General features: G+C 50.8%; 9 protein-coding genes across 9 annotated transcripts; 5 read left to right on the top strand and 4 right to left on the bottom strand.

Moving 5' to 3' along the window:
* Positions 1–413: 413 nt before the first annotated feature.
* Positions 414–1,107, bottom strand: N7477_007811 (DUF5321 domain-containing protein; the record flags this gene model as incomplete). Its single annotated transcript, XM_056969474.1, has 2 exons — positions 414–607; positions 666–1,107. The coding sequence occupies 2 exons, from the start codon at positions 1,105–1,107 to the stop codon at positions 414–416; spliced, it is 636 nt and encodes a 211-aa protein (XP_056819506.1).
* A 232-nt stretch (positions 1,108–1,339) lies between these two features.
* On the top strand, positions 1,340–7,611 carry N7477_007810 (uncharacterized protein; the record flags this gene model as incomplete). Its single annotated transcript, XM_056969473.1, has 4 exons — positions 1,340–2,916; positions 3,053–5,988; positions 6,042–6,979; positions 7,018–7,611. The coding sequence occupies 4 exons, from the start codon at positions 1,340–1,342 to the stop codon at positions 7,609–7,611; spliced, it is 6,045 nt and encodes a 2,014-aa protein (XP_056819505.1).
* Positions 7,612–8,270: 659 nt separating this feature from the next.
* N7477_007809 (S-formylglutathione hydrolase) lies at positions 8,271–9,329 on the top strand (the record flags this gene model as incomplete). Its single annotated transcript, XM_056969472.1, has 4 exons — positions 8,271–8,526; positions 8,624–8,844; positions 8,902–9,093; positions 9,144–9,329. 4 exons carry the CDS (start codon positions 8,271–8,273, stop codon positions 9,327–9,329), a joined length of 855 nt encoding a protein of 284 aa, XP_056819504.1.
* A 653-nt stretch (positions 9,330–9,982) lies between these two features.
* N7477_007808 (Ran GTPase-binding protein LOS1) lies at positions 9,983–13,244 on the bottom strand (the record flags this gene model as incomplete). The annotated part of the gene is made up of 3 exons (XM_056969471.1): positions 9,983–10,009; positions 10,065–13,109; positions 13,233–13,244. 3 exons carry the CDS (start codon positions 13,242–13,244, stop codon positions 9,983–9,985), a joined length of 3,084 nt encoding a protein of 1,027 aa, XP_056819503.1.
* A 371-nt stretch (positions 13,245–13,615) lies between these two features.
* Positions 13,616–15,385, bottom strand: N7477_007807 (xylulokinase; the record flags this gene model as incomplete). Its single annotated transcript, XM_056969470.1, has 2 exons — positions 13,616–14,830; positions 14,885–15,385. The coding sequence occupies 2 exons, from the start codon at positions 15,383–15,385 to the stop codon at positions 13,616–13,618; spliced, it is 1,716 nt and encodes a 571-aa protein (XP_056819502.1).
* A 1,040-nt stretch (positions 15,386–16,425) lies between these two features.
* On the bottom strand, positions 16,426–17,836 carry N7477_007806 (cation diffusion facilitator family transporter; the record flags this gene model as incomplete). Its single annotated transcript, XM_056969469.1, has 2 exons — positions 16,426–17,051; positions 17,104–17,836. The coding sequence occupies 2 exons, from the start codon at positions 17,834–17,836 to the stop codon at positions 16,426–16,428; spliced, it is 1,359 nt and encodes a 452-aa protein (XP_056819501.1).
* A 214-nt stretch (positions 17,837–18,050) lies between these two features.
* Positions 18,051–19,391, top strand: N7477_007805 (putative SIR2 family histone deacetylase; the record flags this gene model as incomplete). Its single annotated transcript, XM_056969468.1, has 1 exon — positions 18,051–19,391. One exon carries the CDS (start codon positions 18,051–18,053, stop codon positions 19,389–19,391), a length of 1,341 nt encoding a protein of 446 aa, XP_056819500.1.
* A 546-nt stretch (positions 19,392–19,937) lies between these two features.
* Positions 19,938–21,189, top strand: N7477_007804 (cyclin-dependent serine/threonine-protein kinase phoA; the record flags this gene model as incomplete). The annotated part of the gene is made up of 3 exons (XM_056969467.1): positions 19,938–20,087; positions 20,151–20,174; positions 20,275–21,189. The coding sequence occupies 3 exons, from the start codon at positions 19,938–19,940 to the stop codon at positions 21,187–21,189; spliced, it is 1,089 nt and encodes a 362-aa protein (XP_056819499.1).
* Positions 21,190–22,365: 1,176 nt separating this feature from the next.
* N7477_007803 (oleate hydratase) lies at positions 22,366–23,996 on the top strand (the record flags this gene model as incomplete). The annotated part of the gene is made up of 2 exons (XM_056969466.1): positions 22,366–22,841; positions 22,979–23,996. 2 exons carry the CDS (start codon positions 22,366–22,368, stop codon positions 23,994–23,996), a joined length of 1,494 nt encoding a protein of 497 aa, XP_056819498.1.
* Between the last annotated feature and the right edge of the window lie 1,677 nt (positions 23,997–25,673).

Below are 25,673 nucleotides of genomic sequence, written 5' to 3'. Positions count from 1 at the left end.
CAGCAGATAGATTTGGAAAGAAAGGACCTCGGAGCCATATGAAGGGGTCCCTGATTTGCATGAAATCCCTGCAAGCCCGTCTTATTCTCTTCGACTCGGGTCTTCGCGTAAGGCGCTTTGCCTGCTGCTGTCGGGGTGGCTTGGGTTCTGTATAGTACCTAGATCTAGAGCAGATAGAATCGGATTTCCTGTTCGAAGACTACACAACGCGATTTCTAGGAAACTTGAACGTAAGTCATGAGTAGAGGAAATTTAGCGCAGACGCTTCCAGCTTGTTCTCTATTCGTGTGAGTTGCATGATATTTATACATGGAAAATGTGAGTGGGTATCAAGTTCCGACAAATGAGTGGGCAATGCGCTGATAATATGCAGCTGCATACTCCAATGCCCGTCAAAGAGTATATCTGTGCCTTTAGAAGAAGGTAGGCTTCCTTGTTGGCTTGGTCTGCGTGGCCTCTTCATCCGCATTCACTGTGGGTGCCGTTTCTTTTCCTTTTAACTTTTGAGGTGCCTTGTCCTCGCTCTTCGGTGTGTTGTTTTCCGGTTGTTGTGCAGATTTGTGTTTCTCATGCCAAAGGTTGTCTTCTCGTTGAATCTCTTGCAAGACTTGAACGAAGAAATAGTTAGATTCCAGCCAAGTATCTAGTCCGCAATTGTAGCATACCTTCTTCCCATTCTCTCTCCTTCGCCTCGTCTCCAGTACCCAATAACTTCTCCACGTCCACATCTTCCCCGTTCTGGACACGCCTGATGACCTCCTTCAGGAGCTCAATCTTGGCATCCACAGTCCGACGGTACGCAGTATAGTCGTTCTTCAAGGTGAGCATACGGATGGCTTGCGAGCCGATGAGTGTGAACATGACGATGTAGAAAGTGGCCGGATTCCACTTTTTCTTTTCGTCCGCCGTGCGCGATCGCTTCCGTCGCATGAATGCGGGGATCATGGCCGTCCATACTGAGGCGTCCGCGATCTTCGGAAGACGGTCGGAGGTCGAGTAAGTGCGCATAGCTGCGGCACGACACTGGCCGGAAATTGTGGATGTCATAGGCGCCAATGCTAGCCACCGGTTCAGCCCGTTAGGCCTCAGTCTGAGTGCTGTCGCCATTGCTGCGTGTAATGTGGTTGCTCTTGCAGTCGCAAAAGATCTCGGCGGCGGCAAAAGCGAGTAGTGTCGGCCTTAGGCTTCAAGGCAACAACGCCCGCTCGGGCGTAGCGTGCATTGTTGCTACGACAACAAGGTCCGTTTGAGTCCCACGGCTCTGGTGATATCAGTCGCACAGCTTCAATCCGTCCTTATCAGTAACTGCAGGTCCTCCTGAACGGTTTTCCTCCTCGACATGGCGGTTACCGTCCTACCTGCCAGCTCTATGACTGAATCCGTCAAGCTGGCAGTCCGATCAACAACAACATGCTCCGATGCCACCGTGTTGTCCCTCCAAACCCTCCTACGCGCAACCTCGAAAACCTCCGAAAAGCCCTCGCGGAGAACAACAAAATCCTCGAAGGAAGCAACTACCGCTTCGAGTCGTGCGAAAGCTTCCAGGACCAAAGCGAAGCCCGTGACCGACACGCTGCACCCAATTGTCGATCAGGATGGCTCTACATTAACGCCCCAAGAGAAGCTCGTCCTCTCCACGGAGGTGTTCAATACCACGCTTAAGACCCTCACAGACGCGTTGAAGGTTCCTGTAGCAAAGCGACAGACGCAGGTCTCAGACAATATCTCGACAAAGTCAGGAAGGTCGGGCGTTGCTGGCGTCGACGCGGGCGTCTACGCAGCTGCCGAGTGTGCGAGACTGGCCCTGGCAACATTACGAGCTCTCAAAGTCGACAACTCAAATGGGGAATTCCCCAATATGCAGCTTGAGCAAGGAGTATGCGTATTGGTGGGGAAGTTGATTTCCTTGGGATTAAATGACATGGCCTGCAAAGAATTACGATCTCTCAAGCGAAGAATACAACAGCATCTGGGTATCCAGAAGACGGGAAAGAAAGCTATGGATCTGAATGCGACACTAGACGAAGAGACAGGGAGAGAACGAATGTCCGATCTTGTCACGTTCGCGAATATCGCAAACGCACAGTCCATCTACGGCCTCCTTGTAACATTTCACTCAAACGCGATGCGTCTTCTTGCCTCTGATCGAAAAGCCTCGACTCTTCAGAAATTGTGTCCATTGCTGCAGTTGTCTGATCCCAGCAGCCCTGCTCAGGTCATCAATGCGGCGTTCAAATCAGGCAGCTTACCTGCCGATAAAGCCGCTCTTCAACTCCAATTGCATTCTAATACTGTTTTATCTCTATGCTCCGGAAGATCAAGCTCGAACGACGACTCGCCAACAAATTTGAAGCCGATCACGAATTTGACTCTGCAACTATTGTCCTTAGAGATTCGGTCTCTGGGATGGAAGATCTCCGGACACGTTTGTGACGAAAGCAAAGAAGTGCTTGAACCGCTTCTCCGATACCTCGGAAGCTTCTCTCATCGCAGTAAAGCGATGGAGAAGACCGAATTCGCTATGATCTACAAAACAATCACTCGCGTTCAGTCATCAATATCGGAGATCTTGAAGAGGCCTCGGGATGCCAAGGATACGACTTCAGCGGCTAGGATAATGACCATTCTTGGCCAACTTGCTTTGGACGCGGGGTGTTTCGAGGAATCCTTGAAGCTGTTCGGCCAGACTATCGCCCCATTTACCAGCGCCCAGAGTCTTTCATTGGCTACCGTTCAGTGTAAGAGCGCTTCAGTCTACTTTCAAGCATTGAAAAGCTCAAAGAATTTCTTGGACGGAGCGCTTCAGTCTACATCAGAAGCGTCCGAAGCCCTGGGCTTGCATCTCAGAGGAAATTCATCGGATCTTGACGAGCTTCTCGTTGAAGCTGCTAGGCTCAAGAAACTTGCACTTGCTTGGTTCGGTGATGCAATGATGAAGAGTAGTGATAGCGACAGCAAGAAAAACGAAATCGCCTGTCAAATCCGGGGAAATCCTCCAAGCTTTCCTTCGGTTCCTCAGGCGTTACATTGGACGACTACCGACAGAGGACAGTGATGTGAAAGAGATCGAAATGTTCCAATTGAGAGTCTCTATGTCCAAAAGCATTATATTTGCTGCGGTTGATTCTGCTGTTGCTGTTGGAAAATTGTCGATCACATCAGGAAGACCACCTTGGGATGACATGATTCCTATTCTGGCCGATTGCCATCGCCTTCTCGTCAGCCTCGAGAACAGCAATGAAACTGGCCCTCATCAAGCGCTGAGTGAGAGCATTGGCATGGCTCTTGTCAAACTCTCCAATGTTTTCTGGTCTCGCTATATCAAGGAGAAGGAGGCTGGACAAACGTATCGTGAACTTATTCCTCTTCTCAAGCAATCTACCCAGATGATTTCTGGCTGCTCACCATCCCTCCGGACCACGGCCTTTGCCGCTCTCAAGTATGAGAGAATCGCGCACCTCTACTTAGACGGCAGTCTATACGGCGACTCGGAGAACGCTTTCCGACAATCAATTGCGGAGTACATCGATTCTGGAACATTGGAACAAATCGCCGAAAGCAACTTGGCAGCTCGACCCGGTGCGGTCAGTCAGGACCCTCAAAGTCCCGGTTTCATGCTCAATCGAGTACTCTCTAGTCTTTTGAAGATCAAGCTGCGCAGAAAAGGATCCAAGTCACAGTCAATCTATGAAGATGCTGAGCTGAATATTGAACAACAGGCAATGCTTATTGAGTGGCAAATGTACCTGCTGTTTGATATGCATGGACAATCTTCTAATGAAGACGACTTCCGTGCAATTCTCAGTCCAGTTGTGACTACCCTTCTCGATATGTTCTCTTTGGATTTTCATCCAATTCGTCATGGTCGCGTGACCCTTGCTTCACTCCGGTTCTTGCTGGAGCATCCGACTGCTCTCGACTCTGCCCTGACAGAAAGACTCCTGAAAGAAGGATCACAGGCGCTGAAGTGCGAAAATGGCTTCGGAGAAGACGGAGATCTGTCTTCATTCGCGACCCATATCACAAACTCATTACGCGTTATCATTGGTTTCCACCTAGGCAAGTTGGATGCAAACGATCTAGATGGAACGCTTGCTTCGTGGACCTCGATGACTCGCCAGTGCTCTGACTGGAAGACATTGCTTAAACACGTCCATGATACGGATTACTGGGTTCTCCAACTCAAAGCGTTGGTCGACTACACTGAGATCCACGGGCTATGGAAGGCTCAGCTTGCTACCCTAGAGTTGATCTTAAGGGCCGCTGAACTTCAGGGATCCGGAGATATCTCAGATGCGATCATCATCCTTTCACGGTCGGTCTTGCAAAACTGCCGACATGGACATTGTCAGAAGGCGGGTCATCTTCTGTCGCGTGGTGAACAATATCTTGCGCAGAAAAACGTGTCTTCCTTAGCCACAATATCTTACAAGCTTGCACGGGTGGAATATCTTCTCGAGACAGGACAGGTTGAGAAAGCTACCTCTCTTCTGATGGCCGCCAGAGCTCTCTTTGAGAAATGCCAGAAGTCGGATGAGCTGACGAAGTTGTCTATCTTGTCCAAGCTCTCATGGGAGAGGCTTGTTGCCGACGCCGCTTTTGCCCAGTCCCGGCTATCCACAGCACAGGGATCAATGACTCAGGCTCTGTTCTTTGCTAAATTATCTGTTCGACTCAACTGCCGCATCTGGGCCAAGGTCGAGAAGTTAGCACAGAAGAAGCAGGAGAAGTCTTTGCCTGCAATTCATAGCTCCGACGTCGACGCTGTGGCCGATAGCGTGGCCAAGCTCGATTTATCTCAAAATGGATCTTCGCCAGATGTTTTCACCAGCTACACTCAAGGCGCGCCGTTTTGGCCACACCTCGGCTCCCATCATACCTGCTTGTTGAACCTCGCAACATTATCTGCCCATCATGGTCTTTTTCAGGATGCTATCTACTACGGAGAACAGGCTTTGAAGATTGACAAGACACTTGATGCCAATGTTCGTCTCGTCGCTGCTCAGACTCAGCTTGGCTCTTATTGGATTCTCGGCGGCCACACGGATGAAGGACAGGGACTCCTCGCATCGGCTTCGGAATCGTCCAAGCAGATTCAGACAAGCGTTGAGGTGGTTTCTCTTCATATGGCCCTCGCTTCCCTGTACAAGGTCCAAGGCGAGCATGAGAAGGCATTGAGCTTGCTGCAGGAGGCGGACAAAGTCATGACGGCTTTGACCTCATCGGACGCGATCAGCAGTACAGCAACGCCAGAAATTGCTGCTCTTGAAGAGGGAATGGAGAATCTGCGAGTGAGAAGCACTCGGCGCACGACCTCGGCATCATCAGCGACCACTACTGTTCGACGCACTCGCGCCAGGAGCTCTGCAGCTGCCATTGTCACTACCGTCATTACCTCCAAAAAGACTACAACGCCTAAGGTCCCGTTACCTGAAGTTCAATCCAAGTCTCTTCTGCGTTTGAAAGGCGACATTCTTCGACAACAAGCAGATTGCTTGCGGTCGCTTCGTGATTTCGATCGATCTGCACAAACTCTCGCGGAAGCTCGAAAATACGCAACTGGCCGTGAAAGCAAGGTCTCCCTAGACATCGGAGAGAGTGGACACCTCCTGGCTGATGCTATTCGTAATTTTGCCAGCCATGCGGTGTACTGCGTGCTCCCAGAATCTACCATCTCGCTGCCCTCCCTCATGTCACCTGCCGCGGGAGGAGAAGACACGAGCACACCTGTCGTGAAGCCAACGAGAAAGACCAAGGCCACGACCCGAGGACCCCGCGCGAAGGTTCAAAAGGCCAGCGAGGATTTCTCAATCATGCTTGCAAAAGCGAATGAGCGTCTCACCAGCGTCTTTGCAGACGCCACTATTCTTGGCTCAACTCTTGAAAGTCATGCTGCGTCCCGTTTAATGAGTCGGATCTCTATGCTTTCCCACGCGACTTCTCCAGGAGGTCCCGCAACCTGGTCGCAGTCTCCAGCGAATATGAATGGTGAGTATCCAATCCTTTAATACAATTAACTCTTTTAACATTCTCCTCGTCAGAAATTGGCCGTGTTGGTGCATTCGCTCGCGAACGCATGGCTATTGATTTCGACCGACAACTAGCTGACTTCTCTGACCCGCTTCTTTGGCCAACCGAGTCGCCTACGACAATGGAGATGACCGAAGAGATCTGCTCGAACTTCACTGAGAACTACGTCGATATCCTGCCTGAAAATTGGAATGTTCTTTCATTATCTCTGAGTGCGGATCAGACTGAGTTTGTAGTCTCTCGGCTTCAAAAGAATCGATCGCCGTTTCTTCTACGACTTCCACTTCGGAGGGGCACTTCTGACGATGATGAGGAGGAGCAATTTACCTTTGAGGACGGAAAGGGTGAAATGCAAGAGCTTATCAAGCTGGCAAACCAGAGCGCGCATGCTGCTAAATCCCAGACAGACAAACAGTCGAGGAAGGAGTGGTGGAAGAATCGCGAGGCCCTTGATCAGCAAATGGAAAGTCTCCTGCAGAATATTGAAAATGTCTGGTTTGGAGGCTTTAGAGGTGTTTTCTCGCCGCTTTCGCGGGATAGCTCTGCCTTGGCAAGGTTTTCGAGTGCCTTTCAGGGTATTCTTGACAAGCATCTTCCCTCTCGACAGAAGGGCGGAAAGGCCTCATCGCCTCGTCTTACGCTTCATCAGAATGTTGTGGAGCTGTTCATTGGGTTGCGAGATCTCGAACAGCAGGAGGAGCCTGAGGATACGCTAATGGATCTTCTTTACTTCGTGGTCGACATCCTCCAGTTCCAAGGTGAGCGCAATGCTTACGACGAGATCGATTTTGACATGATGGTCGTCGACACCCTCGATGCCTTGCGATGCTATCACGAAGCTGCGCGAGATGAGCTTGCATCTCGACCACCCAGCCATACCGTCTTGGTTCTAGACAAGGCCCTTCACTTGTTCCCCTGGGAATCTCTACCCTGCCTCCACGGATTCCCAGTCTGTCGCGTCCCTTCTCTGGAATGTCTTCGCGACAGAGTTCTCGAATTCCGGGACACCGCTCTGGTGCAGTCCTAGATCGTACCTTGGGCTCATTTATCCTCAACCCAACCGGGGATCTACGCACCACACAAGCGACGTTCGAAGGGAACCTTTCGGCGCAGAAATCTTGGACTGGTATCATCAAACGCGAGCCCACAGAAGACGAGTTCCGCACATCCCTCGAAACAAAAGATTTGTTCCTGTACTTCGGTCATGGCAGCGGCGCTCAGTACATCCGCGGTCGCACCATCAAGCGCATGAACAAGTGTGCGGTCGCGTTCCTCATGGGCTGCAGTAGCGGTACCTTGACCGAAGCAGGCGAGTACGAACCATACGGTACGCCTATGAACTACCTTCACGCTGGCAGTCCCGCACTTGTTGCTACTTTGTGGGATGTCACTGATAAGGACATCGATCGATTCTGTACATCCACCTTTGATACGTGGGGTTTGCTTGGGAAGAAAGGGAAGTCTCGTTCGCTTGATGTTGGTTTGGACACTGCCATCGCAGGTGCAAGGGAAAAGTGCGTGCTGAAGTATTTGAATGGGGCTGCGCCTGTCATTTATGGTGTTCCGGTGTTTTTGGATTGATTGGATGATGAGATGATGAGATGATATCACTTAGCTTTGGGTTTATGGTCTGTTATCTGTAATATATGTTCTTTCCTTGTGCTTCTCCACTGTGGGCATCACTCGGATTCGTTTCTTGGTACTTCCATCCTCCGCCGGGTTGCCTTTCCTAATTCGTAGGTATGGCACCTATCGCTGCTTTTACACCCTTATGCGTCAACGCCATCGAGTCTCATGTCTTCCTATATGATAAATATGGTGGCTAATAGCCTTGTCTGCTATCGATGGGTAATCCATACTAGGTCTAATTAAAAACTCAGGGCTTCAGATAGTTACCTGACTTGTACTAGACTTGAAAGTAGACTCTTCGTTGGCAAATTCACGAACTGCTTACATCGTTCGTTCTTCGCAGAATTCTGTCAACGAATAGCCCTTTTCTTCTTATTGAAGCTCTTGATTGAATAATGACTGAGACTCTTAAGGTACCCATCAATCCAGATACAATAGCAGGTCAACCCCCAAAAGCGGCAATTCAGGCGACCGAAAAAGGCAAGCAGAACACAGTGGAGCTTCCCCTCATGCCGGACGAATACCCCGCGCAAAAACGTCAACTCCTATTTATATTCTTCTTCCTCGCATTCGCGCCCTCAACTCGACCCGTTCTATAATATCTACTCGTCATGTCCGTCACCACCAAGGCTACTATCGCCTCCTTTGGCGGTAAACTGCTGAAGCTGAGCCACAATGCCACCACCACCCGCTGCGAGATGGGCTTCAACCTCTACCTGCCCCCGAAGGCGGACTCTCAGAAGGTCCCCGTGCTCATCTACCTATCTGGTTTAACTTGCACTGCCGATAATTGCTCTGAGAAGGGCTTCTTCCAGCACGCTGCTAGCAAGAAGGGCATTGCTGTGCTTTATCCTGATACTAGCCCTCGTACGTCATCGTCTTGTCACAAATGTCTTTCACAGTCATATCAAAGAAGAATTAGATCGAAAAGAACTCGGTCTAACGTTAATATGATAATATACAGGTGGTCTGAACATTGAAGGCGAGGACGACTCTTATGACTTTGGCACCGGCGCCGGCTTCTACGTCGACGCCACCAAGCCCCCCTACAACAACGGCTATAACATGTACAGCTACATCACCGAAGAGCTACCCAAGACCGTCTTTGCTGCTTTTCCCCAGCTCGACTCCAGCAAAGTTAGCATCACTGGCCACAGCATGGGTGGACACGGCGCTCTTACTCTGGTTCGTCTTCTCAACCCTCTGCTACACAAAAAAAAGGTCTCTAACCGATTCAACCAGTTCCTCCAAAACCCCGGAAAGTATCTGTCGGTCTCAGCCTTTGCCCCAATCTGCAACCCTATCAACTGCCCGTGGGGCCAGAAGGCCTTCAAAGGCTACTTCGGTGAAGACCAGGAAAAGTGGAAGGAGCACGACGCCACTGAGCTCCTTAAGAAGTGGACTGACAAGGATCTTGACATTCTGATCGACGTCGTATGTACCATCCGCCTTATTCGACTGAAACAATTCTAATGATTCTCCAGGGTACCGGCGACAACTTCTACAAGCAGGGCCAACTCCTTCCCGAGAACCTGCAAGCCGTTGCTAGCGAAAAGGGATTCGCCAACGTCAAGGTCAACTACCAGCCAGACTACGATCACTCATACTACTTCATGGCTTCGTTTGCCGATGACCACGTTGCGCACGCGGCTAAGGCATTTGGAAAATAGTGTGTGATCTCCTTTCTCATATCCTTGTCTTATTTTTGGGGGGAGTCCCTTGCATAGACGGGATAGGACACAGCCCAATGAACCAATTCAAGAGATTCTGATGGCAATTCGCTCAAGTGAGCACCAGGGTCCGGTGAGATCTGTCATTTGACAAACCAATAAACTGATTAAAATGAAATATACGGAGGGGGAATCACCTAACTAGGAATGAAGTCATGTCTTACACCTGAGTGAATTTTACTTCCTGTTCAAGATTTAAGAAAGACGAGCTCTGTAGAGTAGTTTCATTCATGATCTACCTAAGAGAAAAAGCCATTGTGAAGGGGGCTTATATCGGGGATACAAAGGCCCAGATGCGATGCGAATGCACCGGGGAGTGATCAACGCTATGTACTTGAGTTTTGGGGAACCACTTTTTTCCACTTCCCTTTTTCCTGTGGCGTTTATCCAATTCGTGATGTTCTGAGAGTGGGTGTGTTCTTTTGGGGATTAAAACGTGTGGCAGAGATGGTATCCATGATGATAGATGGCATGAGTCACCGACAGAAAAATCATATCACAGGTCGGCGAGGACTTCATGTTCTCGGAAATAGGAAATGTGGCATGGGGGAATCTAAAAAGCAGAAGGAAATAGGAAAGGTCATCGGAGTTTTTCATGCGCTTAATCGCTGGATAAATGACTGCAAGAAGGTTAGTTCAGGGCCCGCGAGGAATGAATAGATGATAGAAGCTTACCGGGAAGAATTGCCGGAATCCCTTCACATCCAGCTGGCTCAAAGCCGTCAAGAATTCTTCAATCAGCTCGGCGCCCATGCCCATGCCGGGAAGCTCTTGATTGCGCAGGTAATCTGCGTATTCCATGCCTGTCTTGCTGTATATGATGCGCTGCATTCCACCTGCCTCGGCAAGAACCTGCTTGGCCTGCGCATCTTTGGAGTTGAAGGATGGGGTAGTAGGAAGTGCCCAGCACAAGGGCGAGAATCGGGAGATCATGAATCCGCCAAAGCCGGGCAGCTGGGTCTGGCTAGTCGTGGCTCCATTCGCAGGGGCGATATCGGGTCCTCCCCAGGAGCTGCCCATCTTGGACAGAACTGAGAAAGCCATCTTGGCGGTTGTGAAGTCTTCAATGTCCTTGGCAAAGTGTTCGATGGTGGTGATGACGGTTTCGAAGATGGGTTGGTTTCTCTCGCTGATAATGACCGCACCCAGGTCATTGTTCAAGACGGCCAGCAAAAAGTTAAGATACTCACGCTTGAGCTCTGCAAGCTGGATCTCGTCGTCGGTTCCAGTCGTGGGATCCGCAATGCCTGAGAAAACGCGCTGCAAAAACGGAGTCAGGAGCGTATCAAGAATGCTATAGATTTCACCCTTGAATCCAAAGATCACTTGATCCAGAAGGCGCAGGAACAGTGCCATCTCATCACGCGAAGAGGTCTGGGTCAAAAGGCCATCGATCCATCGGGGGAGTTGGGGCAGGATGCGAGCACCGAGAACACCAATTAGTCGGGAGAAAGCGAAGCGAGCCGCAGTTCGAATGTTGAAGGATGCCTTGAGGGACTCGAGGGCAACCAGAGTGGCCTCGGCCACCTGACAGAAAGCTTCAGAAACTTCAGGTGCCGGTAGAGCAGCCGGGGTGCTAGTACCGGGCATCCAGTCGGAGAAGCCACGGGCAAGAGTGCCTAGCGCCATAATATCGTGATGAATCTGGAGCAGTGCCCGCTCATCATTGGCTTTAGCCGCCGCCAGATTCCGCTCCATATCAGAGAAGATAGGGTTCAACACTGACTGGGCGTAGAGAACCTGCTTGTCAGCAGGCACACCGTTGGTCGAGCAAATGATGCCGACAGCCTCGAAGAGATACAGTTGGCTGTTGAAAACAGCATCAGCAGACCCCTCGTGGTCCTCAGACGACATCTCATCACCGTCTTCGCCCTCGGAGGGCAACTCAGCTTGGATGACAAGCAAGTCACTCAGAGCCTCAACAACAGTCTGGGCAACATTGCCAATCAAAGCGCGCAGCTGCTTCACGAGACGCTGGAAAAGATACCACGAACGGGTCTTCACCCTACGAATGGGGTGGTGAACAAGCTGAAGGAAACTCTCCAGGACACCGGGAATAAGGTGTTGATGGTGCTGGAAGAAGGAGCTATACCGGACACAGATTTCCATGAACTGGAGCTGTGTTGCCGGATGGGTGAAGGAGCGGATGTCAGACTCAACCATGCGGAGCATCATCTCAATAAGTCGAACTGCAGGTGGGCCAGTGGGCTGGTTCTTCTGGTAAAGGCCGCCGCCCTTGACGGCAAGATCGCCAAACAGGAACATCTCGTGCAGAGCCAGATCCAAATCACGCCAATCGATTTGACCGCCGGAAGCACGCAGGTTCTCGAAGGTTGTACCAACGACTTCTGAAATGGCATCGATATAAAGCTGCTCGTCCGCTGAAGCAATTGTCTGCTGGAGCACACCTAGCCTCTTCCGCAGCTCTTGGAACTCGGCCTCGTCTGTCTGCTCGTCCTCATCGCCCCAGTTTGAGGTCTCGTCGTAGCGCATCTTGGCAATAATGGCCTTCAGGATAGGGAGGAGGAAAGTCTTGTTCCGCTCTTGGTATGCGGGGTTCGTCTTAGAAAGCTTGCGGAGGTAGGTGAGCATGTCGTTGACACCGGGAATCACGGTAGAGCAGACTTCGTCGTACTCATCCGAAAAGAATCGCAGCATATGTGGTAGGAAAACCTGCAGGAGATCATCCGCTTTCTCCTTCACCGGGCTGTTGTCGGTTTCTAGCACCCGCACAATGTCCATCACAGTGATATTCACAAGCTTGGCGACAGTCTCCGCCAAATCGGTATCGTACTTGAAGGTGAATCGGTTCTCGCGGAGGGGAGGGCTGTTCGAGAGCTGCGTAATGATCGAGTCAAGGTTCAAGAAAACAATCATCTCAATCTTTTCGGCGGGGCGCATCTTCTTGCCGATGATCTCTGTGAAGACATCAACAGCCGCATCGCGCACCCGCTGTTCTCCCTCACGTAGTTCCTGCTTCTCGGCCCGTCCGAGTTGCTGGAAGAGCAGATCGAGCATGGTCTGGTTCACAACAAGACCGATATCGATCCAGCTGACCCAGCTGCCGACTGCTTTCAAGCACATCTCTACAACCGTATCGTCACCATCCCGCCATTGAGACAGAATCTCTTGCCAGGAGCTAGCAATTTTCTGCATATCCCGTGCCCGAATCAAATCCTTCAATGAGTTTGCCTTATCCTGCTCTCCGCGCGATCGAGACACCAATACATCACCGATCTCCTCGTGAATCGAGTTCACCACACGCAAGTAAAACACAATTCCAAGTGCGTTATCCCGGGTCGTGCTGGCGGCGGACTTGTAAGTCAGACTCAGGAGCTCATCGATACAAGACTCCCAACCGTTTGCGTAAAGAGCAGAAAAGAGGAAGGTGATTGTCTGCGCAATTTTGTTCTGAATGTAGGTCGCATCGGGCGTAGCGATACCGTCGGGCCCGTATACCTGGCGGAGGTAGCCCATCAATCCATCCCGCACAACACCCAACGATGCCAAATCGATAAGACCAGCCTGGGCGGCGCTGTTGACGATCTCCAAGCTCACATGCCGTACGACCTCAGGTTGTTGTGGGGTTTTGGTGAAGAGGGCTAGGCATACCTGCCATCCGGAGGGATCGGAGCGAAGCTGATTAAGGTAGTCGAAAGCTTGCGACTTCAGGGCTTGGTCGGATGACGGATTCCAGGCGATCTCAATGGCATTTGCTACCTGTGGGTGGAGGGTTGCGTCAATGCATGATCAAAGGGACCCCTCGGAGGGGCTGACTCGGTGGCAGTGGGGGAGGAGATTTAATTTTTTTCCTTTCCACCTGAAGTCAGAAGAGAGGCTTACCTGTTCTTCCATCTTCGACCAGCCGGAACTCCCTCAGATTGTTGAAGGGGAGAGGAACGGGGAACGAGGGGAATGTGTGTTGGGTTCAAAATTGTTTTCAGTGGAGGAGCACAACATCCATGGTATCGTAATCCGATTTCCGTGCCTGGCTCCGCCTTCGCTTGACCACGTTCTTACTGTCGAATGAATGTTTGGAAAGGGATCTAGAGAATGATGAAATTGGAAGAAACGCTACGGGACGGGATAGAGAATTTACATGGATCGTGGCCGAATAGGGCAAGGGGCTGCGTGATTCAGTGACGTCTAACAAGTTACAAAGTTCCAAGGTCCCTACATCGATGCTTGATTGTACTATAGGCTTCAACTCTATGGATATCTACGTGTTACTTGCCCTCTTGCTGCAAGACATACTGTTCCATCTTCTCAAAGCCTTCCACTGCCTTGCCGTATTGCTCAAAGACACCTTTTTGGTAGCCATCCGCAATCTTCTCAATGAAGTCTTCTTCGTGCCATCGCTGCCCGATCAGGTCCTCAAATGTCTGTCCAGCTTTTCGCTCCATTCCCCACACTGCTTTGTATGCAGCTCCAAGAGCACAGGCATTGTCACCAATGTCGAGCTTGTAAACACCTTCAACACCGCCGAGGATTTCTCCAGCCACCTTGGCGATCGCTTCATTTTTGGATCCACCTCCCACAAGGTAGACTCGTCGAGGTTGGGCAGGAAGCCCGTTTCCAGGGCTCTGCGTTAGGCCGCGTGAGCGGAGGCGCAGGGAAAGCATCTGGCTCTCGATGATCGCACGAGCTTCATCGTGTGGTGTGGCCCAGCCCTCTGTAGTCTCTTTCAGCTCTCCAGTGGTTGGGTCATAGGTGAAACGCCACTGTCCCGAGCGGAGGTTCGGCACGATCTCCGGTCGCGGGAAGAATAGACCCAGCTTCATGGGGTCTGTGGCATTCTGTTGGCCCATCGGGGGAGTCTGCAGAGCTATCTTATCAAAGTTGGCCCAGGGCTGTGCAGGTGTATTCTTGAGATTCTCGTTGATCGCATCTCGGACGTGCTCACGGGCCAAGCCGCCATTTTTATAGCAAAGCATGAACATATAAAGGCCGGCAGTGGTCGGGTGGTTGAAGAAGTGGGTCGCGGGGTCGGGTTTGTAGCTAGGTGTGGACATGAGGAAGGTCGTGGAGGTGCCCAGAGACACCATAGCATCAGATGGCAGCAGTGGCAATGCGAGGATGGTCGCCGGGTTGTCACCAGTAGCCGGAATTACTGTGCAGTCCGAGCTGAAGCCGTAACGCTTCTTGTAGTAAGGGTGGACTGAACCCAGGTGTAGTCCGCCATCTTCAGGCACATCTCCTAGCTTCTTCTTCAAGTCCTCGACGCTGAAATTGCCGGCGCAAAGCTTGAGTGCCTCGACATCGTAGGCTCCCTTCTTAATGTTCCATAGGTTCATACCGCACACGTCCGAGATATCAAAGGGTGCAACATGGCCCAAGAACAGTGAGGCGATGAACGAGGACACAAGGGAGATCCTGGCTGTCTTCTGATACACCTCTGGGTACTTTCTTTGGAATCGGAGGATTTGGGGACCTGTGAATCTCTGATCGCGGGGTTAGCGTCATCGACAATAGCAAAACATTCGAGAGCTTCTTACGTGGTGTGCCTTGCTTCCTGTGGCTTGAGCCAGCTCTTCCTGGCCGCCGAGAACCTCGTCAAATTCGTCACATTCCTTCTGAGTGCTCGCGTCCTGCCAATTGGGACTGTAAGGGTAGGAAAACGCTTTCTCCAGCTGCTCTTCGAGCGACTTGGCCGAGTCGAGGTTCTGCAGCAGATCTTCCGCTTCTTCGCCCCAGTAGACACTTCCGTGCTGCTGTCCCGCACCACTGATACCCTTGACACGGCTGAAATCCAGACCCTGCTGACGCAAGCTGTTCAACACGGTATCCAGAGCCTGCAGCCACAGCGCGACCGGAGCGTACACTTCATGCTCGGCCTCGTTGGTCAGAACGCCCTTCTTGATAGGGAACCCGGTCGAATCGGCATCAAAGTCAAATTTGGCGATGTAGACGACCTTCAAGTCCGAGTTGACAACCAGCCCCTTCAGCTGCTGGGTTGACAGGTCGAATCCGATGTAGAGTGGAGACTGCGACGCCATAGTAATTGAGCGTGATTGAGAGCGCCGTAGTCACACAATTGCAATCGTAGAAGAATCAGATCGATACTTAGGAATGACTTATGGAGGTGGGGGTTGCGAATTTAACCTGTACGGCCAAACAGATTGTACAGGGAAACAGCGCGATGAACCTCGAGCCGGAGTAGACGAGCCCGCAATGATGTAAAAGCGGATCTTCCCCACCTATGTGTAAGCACCTGCGAACAGGATTATTCTACTCGACCATTGCCTTTGTATTTGATACTCGAGGAAGTTTGACTTAGTATGAAAGGTACGGTCAGAATCACTAGAATCTTGCAATGCATGAGTGACTCCTGCGAATGCATCTAGAAGAGTGTCCGGCTAAATCGAGCCTCTGCTAAATAGCCCTGACGCTCGGTAGAATTCATTGCCCCACAGGATCGCGGGGACATTTGCCAACTGCTCGGGATGTCTACCTTGTCAGGCACATCAATTCAAATACTTTAACCGCCAATTTTTCTCCTCACTTGTACCTTTGCGACTCTGCTTCAGGTCCGATCTGCTCTCGGTATCCCGAGGGCTAAAATAAGTCTGGAGACAGATTCCATCGTGTCGCTCATGTGAGGTGCGGTGATCAAGTGTGCGCCGTTCAAGGTTCCAAGGTTGGGGCATTGTGTCTCTAAATATATCACTCGAAACACATGCGGCTTTGTTTTGGCATGGATAAATAACGTCGATCCGAAGCTGTCATCTAAGGGCGAAACTTGCTGAGGACGGCTAACCCCCAATGACGGCAACGTATTCTATCAAACGCTTGGATGTGCCTAAGAAGAATAATTCTCGGCCAACAAAACGGCATAATGGCGCATTGTAAAAAGAACGTATGCATTCGATACGATCGAAGTAAAAGTATAGTGAAAGTTGTGTTGCTGTCTTGTATCGATTCTTACTTTCAAAACGGTCTATACACGTACAGATCTCTCGGAAGATGCCATTGTGGGGTATCATAGCAGCACCAATAATGCCACTCATTTTATGCGCAATCCAGATTCCTTCAAAATCTACCGCCTCTTTCGAGAGTCAAGCTCCTCGTGAGTGTGGGATCCAGAAGCGAGATCGTTAACTTCGTGACCATGGGGCTCGGGGCTCGCGTCGGTGTCATGGGAGATGAACTCTTCGGAGAAGTTAAGCTCCTTCAACTCTACTGGGACGAATCGGATCCTGAGACGCTTCACACCGCGAACCCCATCGCCGACAGTCCTGCGGACAGCCTCTTCAACGGCCCGAGACTGCATAACCGACCAGGACCCAGGCACGGCCAGCTCAATTTCCATCAAATAATTTTGTCCGGACTTCAATCCCTGGACATCGCGAATGGCCACCTGTCCGCCGTTCTCGAGAGATTTCAAGGCTTTGGCGGCGGCTTTCTCTACGTTGGTCCGGATTTCCTCGTCCACAGTGGCGTCGGCAAGCTCCAAAAGGGAGGTGATAGTGTTTCCCCAGCCAGCCTTGATCACCATCAGGGAGATCAAGAGGCCGCCGACCGGATCTAGCCAGGTGGCGTCTTGGAATACATAACTTCCACCAATCGTAAATAGAGCCACAATGCTTGTCAGAGAGTCGATCCGGTGGTGGACGGCGTTTGAAGCTAGGACGGACGACTTGCGCTCCTCAGCAACTTTCATCGCTGTAAATCAATTAGTATGTAGTTGCCAAGCCCCCTATAATGGAACACTTACTGGCATGGTAGAGCCATTCCTTGATCACAATGGAGCCAGCTGCCAACCAGGCCGCGTGGATGTTTGGCCCTGTAATGTCCAGTCCATGGCTGTGCGAATGACCGTGTCCCGAAATCCCAGAGTGCGCGAGTGTTTCAGCCGCGTCGGGGTAGAATTGAGCCAGCAGAACCTGTCCAGCATTGAGACCCATAAACACTCCACCGCAGAGCAGAAGCCCGCTCACACCGAGAGCACCAATGCTCTCTACTTTTCCGTATCCGTTGGGGAACCGTTCGCTCGGAGGCTTAATGGACCATGCGACAGTGCCGAGTGTCAAGAAATCGGAGACGAGGTCGGTAAGCGCGTGGTAGGCGTCGGCAATCAGGGCCTGTGAATGGAAGACGTAGCCCCCAATGAACTTGCCAATAGCCATGCACAGGTTGGCAAATAGGCCAATTCGAGTAATCCGAACGCCGGCGTCACGTTTGTTGGTGGAGGTCAGGTACACATTGTCGTGGTGATGGTGGTGGCCGTGACCGTGACCGTGACCGTGGCCTCCATGGCTTCTTGTTTGCGTCATAGCGAGTGTTAAAGAGCGAATGGGACGGGTACGGGCATGAAGGGAAGGAGAGGGTTTTATTGAGGGGTGGTAGGTGAGGATGCGCCGCTGAGCAGATCCACGGAAATTAGAGACCCTGAGGAGAGAGTGGAGGGAGGGACGAAGCCTGCACCGCAGGGGCTGCGTCAGCGGCATCACGGCCCTGGTCTTAATTCGAGGCACGCGAGCACCGGCAAAAGGGCTGAGTGGACAGGGTGTTCACTTCGGACTTTGCATGGTTCCAAAACAACACAGAATATTGAGGAGAATACGATGAGGAGAAATGGATGTCATTCGATCCGATCATGTAATCCGGCTGATGGAGATCCCAGATGCGCTGATGTCCGGTCCTCCTCACCACAATCGTTATATGATTACTATCACCAAGCTCCCTATTGGAAATAATGGAAAATGTACCCGGCTGAGGAATGAAACCCTGCACAGCTTAACCCCCAGAGGGTCAAATGCCGTAATTTGCCAAGCCGCGCCCGTAGGACATCTCTGTCGAGTCCGGGGCTTCCGCCGCTTTTTCTACCCGCCAAGAACTCCACCCGTCGATGATGCGTCTTCAATGACGACGCCTGCAATTAGAATCCCTTTCACGGGCCCATTACCGCCGGCCATAATAGTCCCGCCCTCAGCCACCTCAGTTGCTGGAGCCATCGACGCTGTGAGAGCCTTCTTTGCCGCGTCACCGTCTCCAAGTTTGCGCGGCATCGATGTCGGAAGGCACTCTCAAACGGTCCTTTTGACGGGCGCAGGCATCTCTGTCGCGTCCGGTCTGTCTGACTATCGGGGCGATCAAGGGACCTATCGACGAAACAAATCATACCGGCCTATCTACTTTCATGAATTTGTGTCACGTCATGAATCACGCAAGCGATATTGGGCCCGCAGCTTTGTCGGATGGCCTGGCCTGGTGAAAGCTCGGCCAAACACGACCCACTGGGCTATTCGAGACCTCGGCGCTAAGGGTTATATAAGCTCTGTCGTGACGCAGAACGTGGACTCGTTTCACTCTCTCGCTCATCCAGACTTACCCACCCTCGAACTACATGGATATCTTCGATCTGTGGTCTGCACCAGCTGTCGCAACCAGTTCTCTCGAGATGAGTTCCAGTCATCATTAAGGAAGCTCAATCCGGCGTGGACTGAGTTTTTGGATCGCATGGTGGAGGCTGGAGCCCTCGACACCCAGAATCCGGACGAGCAACGGCGCAAAGGCTTGAAGTTGAATCCAGATGGTGATGTCGACCTGGCAGAAGCGCCCTACTCGACGTTCCGATACCCATCTTGTCCGACTTGCTTGGAAAAACCTCCCACCCTGAAAGATGGTTCGAGGGCCCAAGTAGAGGTCGAAGGTGATGGTGCATGGATGCCAACATCGACCGCCGGTATCTTAAAACCTGCAGTGGTCATGTTTGGCGAAAACATTGATCCTACAGTCAAGTCGGCGGCTGAAGAGGCGATCGACGATGCTGGGCGCTTACTTGTCTTGGGCAGCAGTCTGGCCACCTACTCCGCCTGGCGCTTGGTCGAACGAGCACACAAGCGAGGCATGCCAATCGGCATTATCAATGTCGGAGGAGTCAGAAACGAGTCCCACCTCTTTCAAAACTTGGACTTTGATCCGACTCTCCATGTCAGGTGCAGCCATCCTGCCCAGTCAATTCTTCCCGCTGTTATGTCGAAGCTACCGATGAACTCTTAGACGATCGAAAATTCCTCGGATGCCTTATATGAGGTGCTAACAGATAACCAAAATCACCACTAACGTCTCCGATGACCGGGGCTAGAAAATACGCATGGTACACGAATGCCTGATCTTTACAGCGCAAATACACGAAACACGAATTTATTTTGACTATGCTCAGAAGCACAACCAGACCTATGTACAAGCCTTACAATGCGACAGTATAGATGCTAGAGTCTACCCCATCACAATAGACAAGAACGTTAGAATAGCGCTGATCCATGGACCCTACCGATCGGCGATTGGCCTGGCTACACTTCACGTGTATCACGTGAGGATCTTCGATCCCCCGGACTGACATTTTTTTTTTCGCTTTGCTGCTTATTGCAATTCCTTCTGCTAGAACAAGTAGGTGCTTTTAAAAGCCAGTAGTCCCTGGTCAAAAACCGTCTTAGGCGCACAATGAATGTAAAATAAGCCTAAACCTTCTCCAAGCGCCGGATGCCATAAGCGTTGGCCCAACCCTCGGACTCCCACTGCGCGCGGGGCTCCTTCCTCACCAGCATGGAGCGTCTTAGGGATCCTGCAGCCCGCCCTCCGTCCCTCGTCTCGCCTGGCTCTTTTCTCTTTCCCAAACCTCGCTCGGGACTGTCCTCCCACCCTCGAAGAAGCATGGATAAACAGCAGCCCAGCTCCTTCCAGCAGCTGGAAAAGGTATCGCTCCCAATCTGTCATCCCTACGTTCTATCCGATAACTGACTTGCTCTTGCTCTACAGCTCGGTGAAGGTACCTATGCTACCGTATGTCCCTCAGACCTCTGATAATCACTGGCACATCCCAGTGCTGCCATCGCCGTTGCGAATTATCCCCGTGCCATCGCTAACGAAAAAAATTGCACAGGTCTTCAAAGGGCGCAATCGCCAGACCGGTGAGATGGTTGCGCTAAAGGAGATCCACCTCGACTCAGAAGAAGGCACCCCATCCACTGCCATCCGTGAGATTTCCTTGATGAAGGAGTTGAAACATGAGAGCATCGTCTCGCTCTACGATGTCATCCACACCGAGAACAAACTCATGCTCGTGTTTGAATTCATGGATCGGGATCTGAAGCGGTACATGGACACTCGGGGCGATCGGGGACAACTGGATCCAGTCACGATTAAGTCCTTCATGCATCAGCTGATGAAGGGTATCGCCTTCTGTCACGAAAACCGAGTTCTTCACCGTGACCTCAAGCCGCAGAACTTGTTGATTAACAAGAAGGGTCAATTAAAGTTGGGTGACTTTGGATTGGCTCGGGCGTTTGGTATCCCGGTCAACACTTTCTCCAACGAGGTCGTCACTCTGTGGTACCGCGCACCCGATGTTCTTTTGGGCAGTCGCACCTACAACACCAGCATCGACATCTGGTCCGCCGGCTGCATCATGGCCGAGATGTACACAGGCCGACCCCTCTTTCCCGGCACAACCAATGAAGATCAGCTACTTAAGATTTTCCGACTAATGGGAACGCCCTCCGAACGATCATGGCCCGGCATTTCACAGCTGCCGGAGTATAAGCCCACTTTCCACGTCTACGCGACGCAAGATTTGAGCTTGATTCTCCCACAGATCGACCCTCTTGGATTGGACCTGTTGAATCGCATGCTCCAACTGCGTCCGGAGATGCGCATCAGTGCCGCCGATGCTCTGCAGCACCCGTGGTTCCACGATCTGCCTCAGCTACAGGCCCAGTTGCAGCAACAGCACCAACAGCAGCAGCAGCAGATGTCTGGGGCATACGGAGGCATGGTTCCGCCTCAGTCAGCATATTGATGAGCCACAATGCGCATAACGAGATGACGAGCTCGACTTAGACGACTGGATATGGGAGACCTCGGCGTTTTAACTACCCAATAGGGGCAATGTGTTTCTTGTTCCTTTTCATCTATTCATTTTTTTCAAGTTTCCGTTCTGCACCACGTTGGGATCTGATACGCAAGACAAGGAACGAGTGGCTTCATGTTGCATAGTTTTTTCCGCGGAATGTTTTTCCTTTCTTTTTTTTTTTTTTTTCTTCTTGCCTCGCGGCCTTCAAATAAGGGATATTCTTGGTTTGGATCAAATGGCTAGAGCCTAGTTTCAAATCGCGGATTGAGATTTGCAGGCTCCATATGCCGTCACCAGAAGATCGCCTGATTTCTTCTTGATCTGTGCCAGGGAATATCTTAGCCTGACGTCCTCTGTGACTTGCTGAAAATGTCTGAACGTGGTCAGGGTTGAGGATGGAGTCGAGCATGTCGCAGCATGGGACCTTGAACTCGCCTACTCTAGTAGAATGACGCGAGGGGCAGATTCACCTGATCACTCGCCACTATCGTTCCCTTTGCATTTAGTGCTGTGATGTGCTTGGTTTTCGTTGCTCTCACTTGTTCGTACAGCCCTGAAGGGCGTCTTGGTGTGTCTCATGACGAGCGCTTTGCTAGTTGAATTGTTTCATTTCTCGGAATTATGTGAAGTTTTCGAGCAGCTTCCTAACATGATGGTCCATTTCCTGTATAATTGAACAAACGCATCATGATACCCACAATGAACTAGCTGTGCACCCCGACTTGGACCCGAACAAAATCACGTCTTTTAAGGTGCACGTGTACAACTAGGAGATGTCAAGGTTGGTGGGAACTCAAGGTGTGTATTGGATCATATGTGTCGGTTAAACTGGCCACTGCTCGAGACATACACATCATAATTCTGCGAGCTTCGGTGGCTTGAATCGGCCTGTAAATAGGTGGTCGCGAACCCGCAAAGACATTAGACTCCGACAAGACCCAAGGTAACCAAGGAAGCCTGACATCACTCTCTCGGACCACCCCATTTATAGCTACGTTACATCAGCTCGAACTTTTGAAGAGGCAGACCTGTGGGACTTTCAGGTGATCTGAACGGCGTGTGTTCTTTGTACCTCTAAATGTGCTCTATGCTATCCTCAGCCCATATAGTCGCAGGCACCCCATGTCGTCAACCACGCCAGATCAGCAACCTGAACCTCGATGTCCGCGCGATTTGGACGCCTGGATTCTTGGGAGCGGTATCGCCTCACTCACATCGGCGGTACTTCTAATTCAGGAGGCTCACATTCCACCCTCACGAATCCACATTCTTGAAACGCTGGAGAAAGCTGGCGAAGGTTCCGTTGGCACGGGAGACCCGGCCAATGGGTATGACTATCATGCTGGAGCGATGCCAGCATTAAGTGGCATTTACATGGAGAAACTCCTAGCCCTTGTGCCATCGAAATCGGACTCAGAGAAAACCGCGTTCGACGATCTGTGTGAGTTCAACCGCTCCAGACCACATTCCAACACCCCGCACACACGATTCCTCTCTCGCAAGTCCCATGCATTGGCACGGATCGACCCAAAACGGATGGGAATGGGATTGAGAAGACCGCCTCAGCCTGTATATGCTGTCTTCAAAGTCGGAGGGAAGTCTGGGACGATCTCGAATTCAAGATCACTTCCACCCGAGCTTCTTTAAAAGCACGTATTGGTTGGTACTGGCTACTACGTATGTCTCCTCACAACTACCGGCTGGAGATACGCTGACCGATGCCTACAACAAGCAGTTTCGGCTTTGACCGAAGGCACAGCGCCGCTGAGTTCCGCCGATGTGTACAATGGTTCAAGAACGGCGAGCACGAACTAGACCACATACGTCCACTCGATAACGGAAATTTCAATCGCCATGAAGCGATAATCATACCTATCGCTCAGTTCCTTGAATCCCGCGGAGTCGACATTCGCTTCCGCACAACTGTCACAGATATCATCCTCGATCCCACCCATCAATTTGTCTCTTCAATTAGCGCGGCCAAATTCAACGAACCGGAAATCTCTATCAATGTTAAGTCTAACGACATCGTGATTGTATCCGTGGGCTCTGTCATCTCTGGTGCGACAAGCGGGACAAATACCACGCCGCCATCGCTTGAAATGATGGAGATCGAAAAAGACTTGGATGACAATTGGCTACTGTGGCTGGAATTATCAACGAAAGACCAGAAGTTTGGCAATGCGTACAACTTCTGCACGCGGCTGACTGAATCCAGACGGGAGTCATTCACCGTAACGCTCAAGAGCCCGGAGTTCTTTGACCGCTTCACCGAGTTGACGGGAGATGCACCGGGGTCTGGGATCTTTGTCACTCTGAAAGACAGCAGCTGGTTACTCAGCCTGAGCATTCCCAAGCAACCTATGTTCCCAGATCAACCAGAAGACGTTCAAGTGTTCTGGGGCTACGCAATGTTCCCAGCAAACGAAGGCGATTACGTCAAGAAACCCATGCTCGAGTGCTCGGGCCAGGAAATCATGACTGAAATCTTGCATCAGTTGATATTCCCTGTCGATTCAATTCTTTCTAACTCGGTCACTATTCCTTGTGTCGTGCCACGCATGTCAGCAGCCTTTTTGCCGAGGACTTCTGGAGACCGGCCACAGGTCATTCCTCAGGGGATGAAGAACATGGCGCTGATCGGACAGTTTGTGGAGATCCCCGATGAGATAGTCGGTACTATGGATTACTATGTGAGAGGGTCAGAGATGGCAGTGCATCGTTTGATGGGATTAGGACACGATGTGAAGTAGTCACAAAGATGGTACAATGAAGCTTTGCGGCCTTGTACTTCCAATTGCCAACCAATACTGGTCACGAAGGCTCAATAGTGCCTGATCAAAGGCATCTGCGCTCTTAATCTGCCAGTCAAAGTTGTTCCTGTGTGACGTCCGGGTGGTGGTCAACGAGTCAGGTCAATGACGTCACGACATCAACGCTTACTTGCTTGAGTCGCCATGAGCACGTTAATATTATCAAGTGTCACCCTCATCACCTGTATTATATAGAAAATCTAGCAAATGTCCTGGTATATATTCGAGATACGGTGTGGTTAACTTCATCGTCAAGCGTGAAAATAACTTTCTCCTCGCATTGGTCACATCCGCTCAACATCTCATGGAAGAACAGCAAGATATAGAAGATGATTGATTTGAGCCTTAGAGAGGTATGGTTGAGCTAGCTTTTCTAGCAATTTGCGTTGGCATTGCTAATTGACTTTCAGGCACCCTCACAGCGAGGGATAGCTCTCATTGTGGTCACTTCCATACTCATGTTTATTACTGTCATAGTCATCGCAGTGAGACTAATTGCGCGCACATTCATTTCCCACACATCAGGCATGGATGATTGGTGTGCTGTAGCTGCGACAATACTCGCCATTGGAATGGTTGTCTCAATGGACATGGGTTAGTACGAAACCCACCCTCAGCTCTAAATCCTGTCGTCATGATGCTTTCTAGGTGTAAATTTTCGCATAGGGAAAATACATTCGGATGACATCAACCATTTAGAAAAGGTGCGTTGACTGATGAATGAGTTTGGTGGGGACTGTTTTTGACACGCCAGCAAGACGCAAGTATCCACTCAGGTTTTATACATACTGTCATGTGGGATGATAAAACTTTCGGTATTATTCTTATACTATCGGATATTTCGGACGACCCTTCGAATTACGATTATTACCACCATCGTCCTTATCGTATTGATAAGTATTACCTTTCTATTTGGCGCCATATTCCAGTGTAGGCCCACTGCAGGTCTGTGGTTTACTGAAAAGACGGACCAAGGCTCATTCATGTATCTCACTTCTGGTATTTTGGTGTGATGTGGCCGTCGTATTCCTGGTCACCAATATTTGGATTGTGGCATTGCCTGTCAGACCGATACTTGGTTAGTTGACTCTCTCTCTCTCTCTCTGTGTGTGCTAAAGTTTGATCGCAGTCGCTCACTATACTTTCTGTGAACAAAAAGGGCTTCATCTTACCTTCAAAAAGAAAATGGCCATTTTAAGCCTAATCTCTTCCACCGGCATCTTGTGAGTCTCCTTATCGCCGTTCAGCTTTATTGAAGTCACGTGGTCTCATTAACCCAGAGCGTGCGCAGCAGCTGCTGTCCGACTAGCATTTGTGATTTATCTATATGAGGGTCATGGCCCGTCTTGGGATGTTGTCCCGATTTATCTGTGTTCCATTGTGGAGATTTCGACTGCACTTGTTGCTTCTAGCATCCCAGCCATGAGGCAAGGTCTTTCGAAATGCAGGGGTTACTTTGAAAGGGCCAGAAACAGTCTCGGCGATACTTCGAAGTGGGAATCTGGGCCTGAATCTACTTCTGTATAGCCCTCAGTCATAATTTGTTGACTACACAAACGATTCATGTACAAGAAGCGTCTTTGAAAACACATCATGAACGCAAATAATAAGAGGTCC

This window comes from Penicillium maclennaniae, assembly GCF_028827695.1.
Source record: "Penicillium maclennaniae strain IBT 15551 chromosome Unknown utg000007l:1.0-4884863.0:1.0-4888362.0, whole genome shotgun sequence".
Taxonomy (NCBI): Eukaryota; Fungi; Ascomycota; class Eurotiomycetes; order Eurotiales; family Aspergillaceae; genus Penicillium; species Penicillium maclennaniae.
This window is presented reverse-complemented; position numbering and strand designations above follow the sequence as displayed.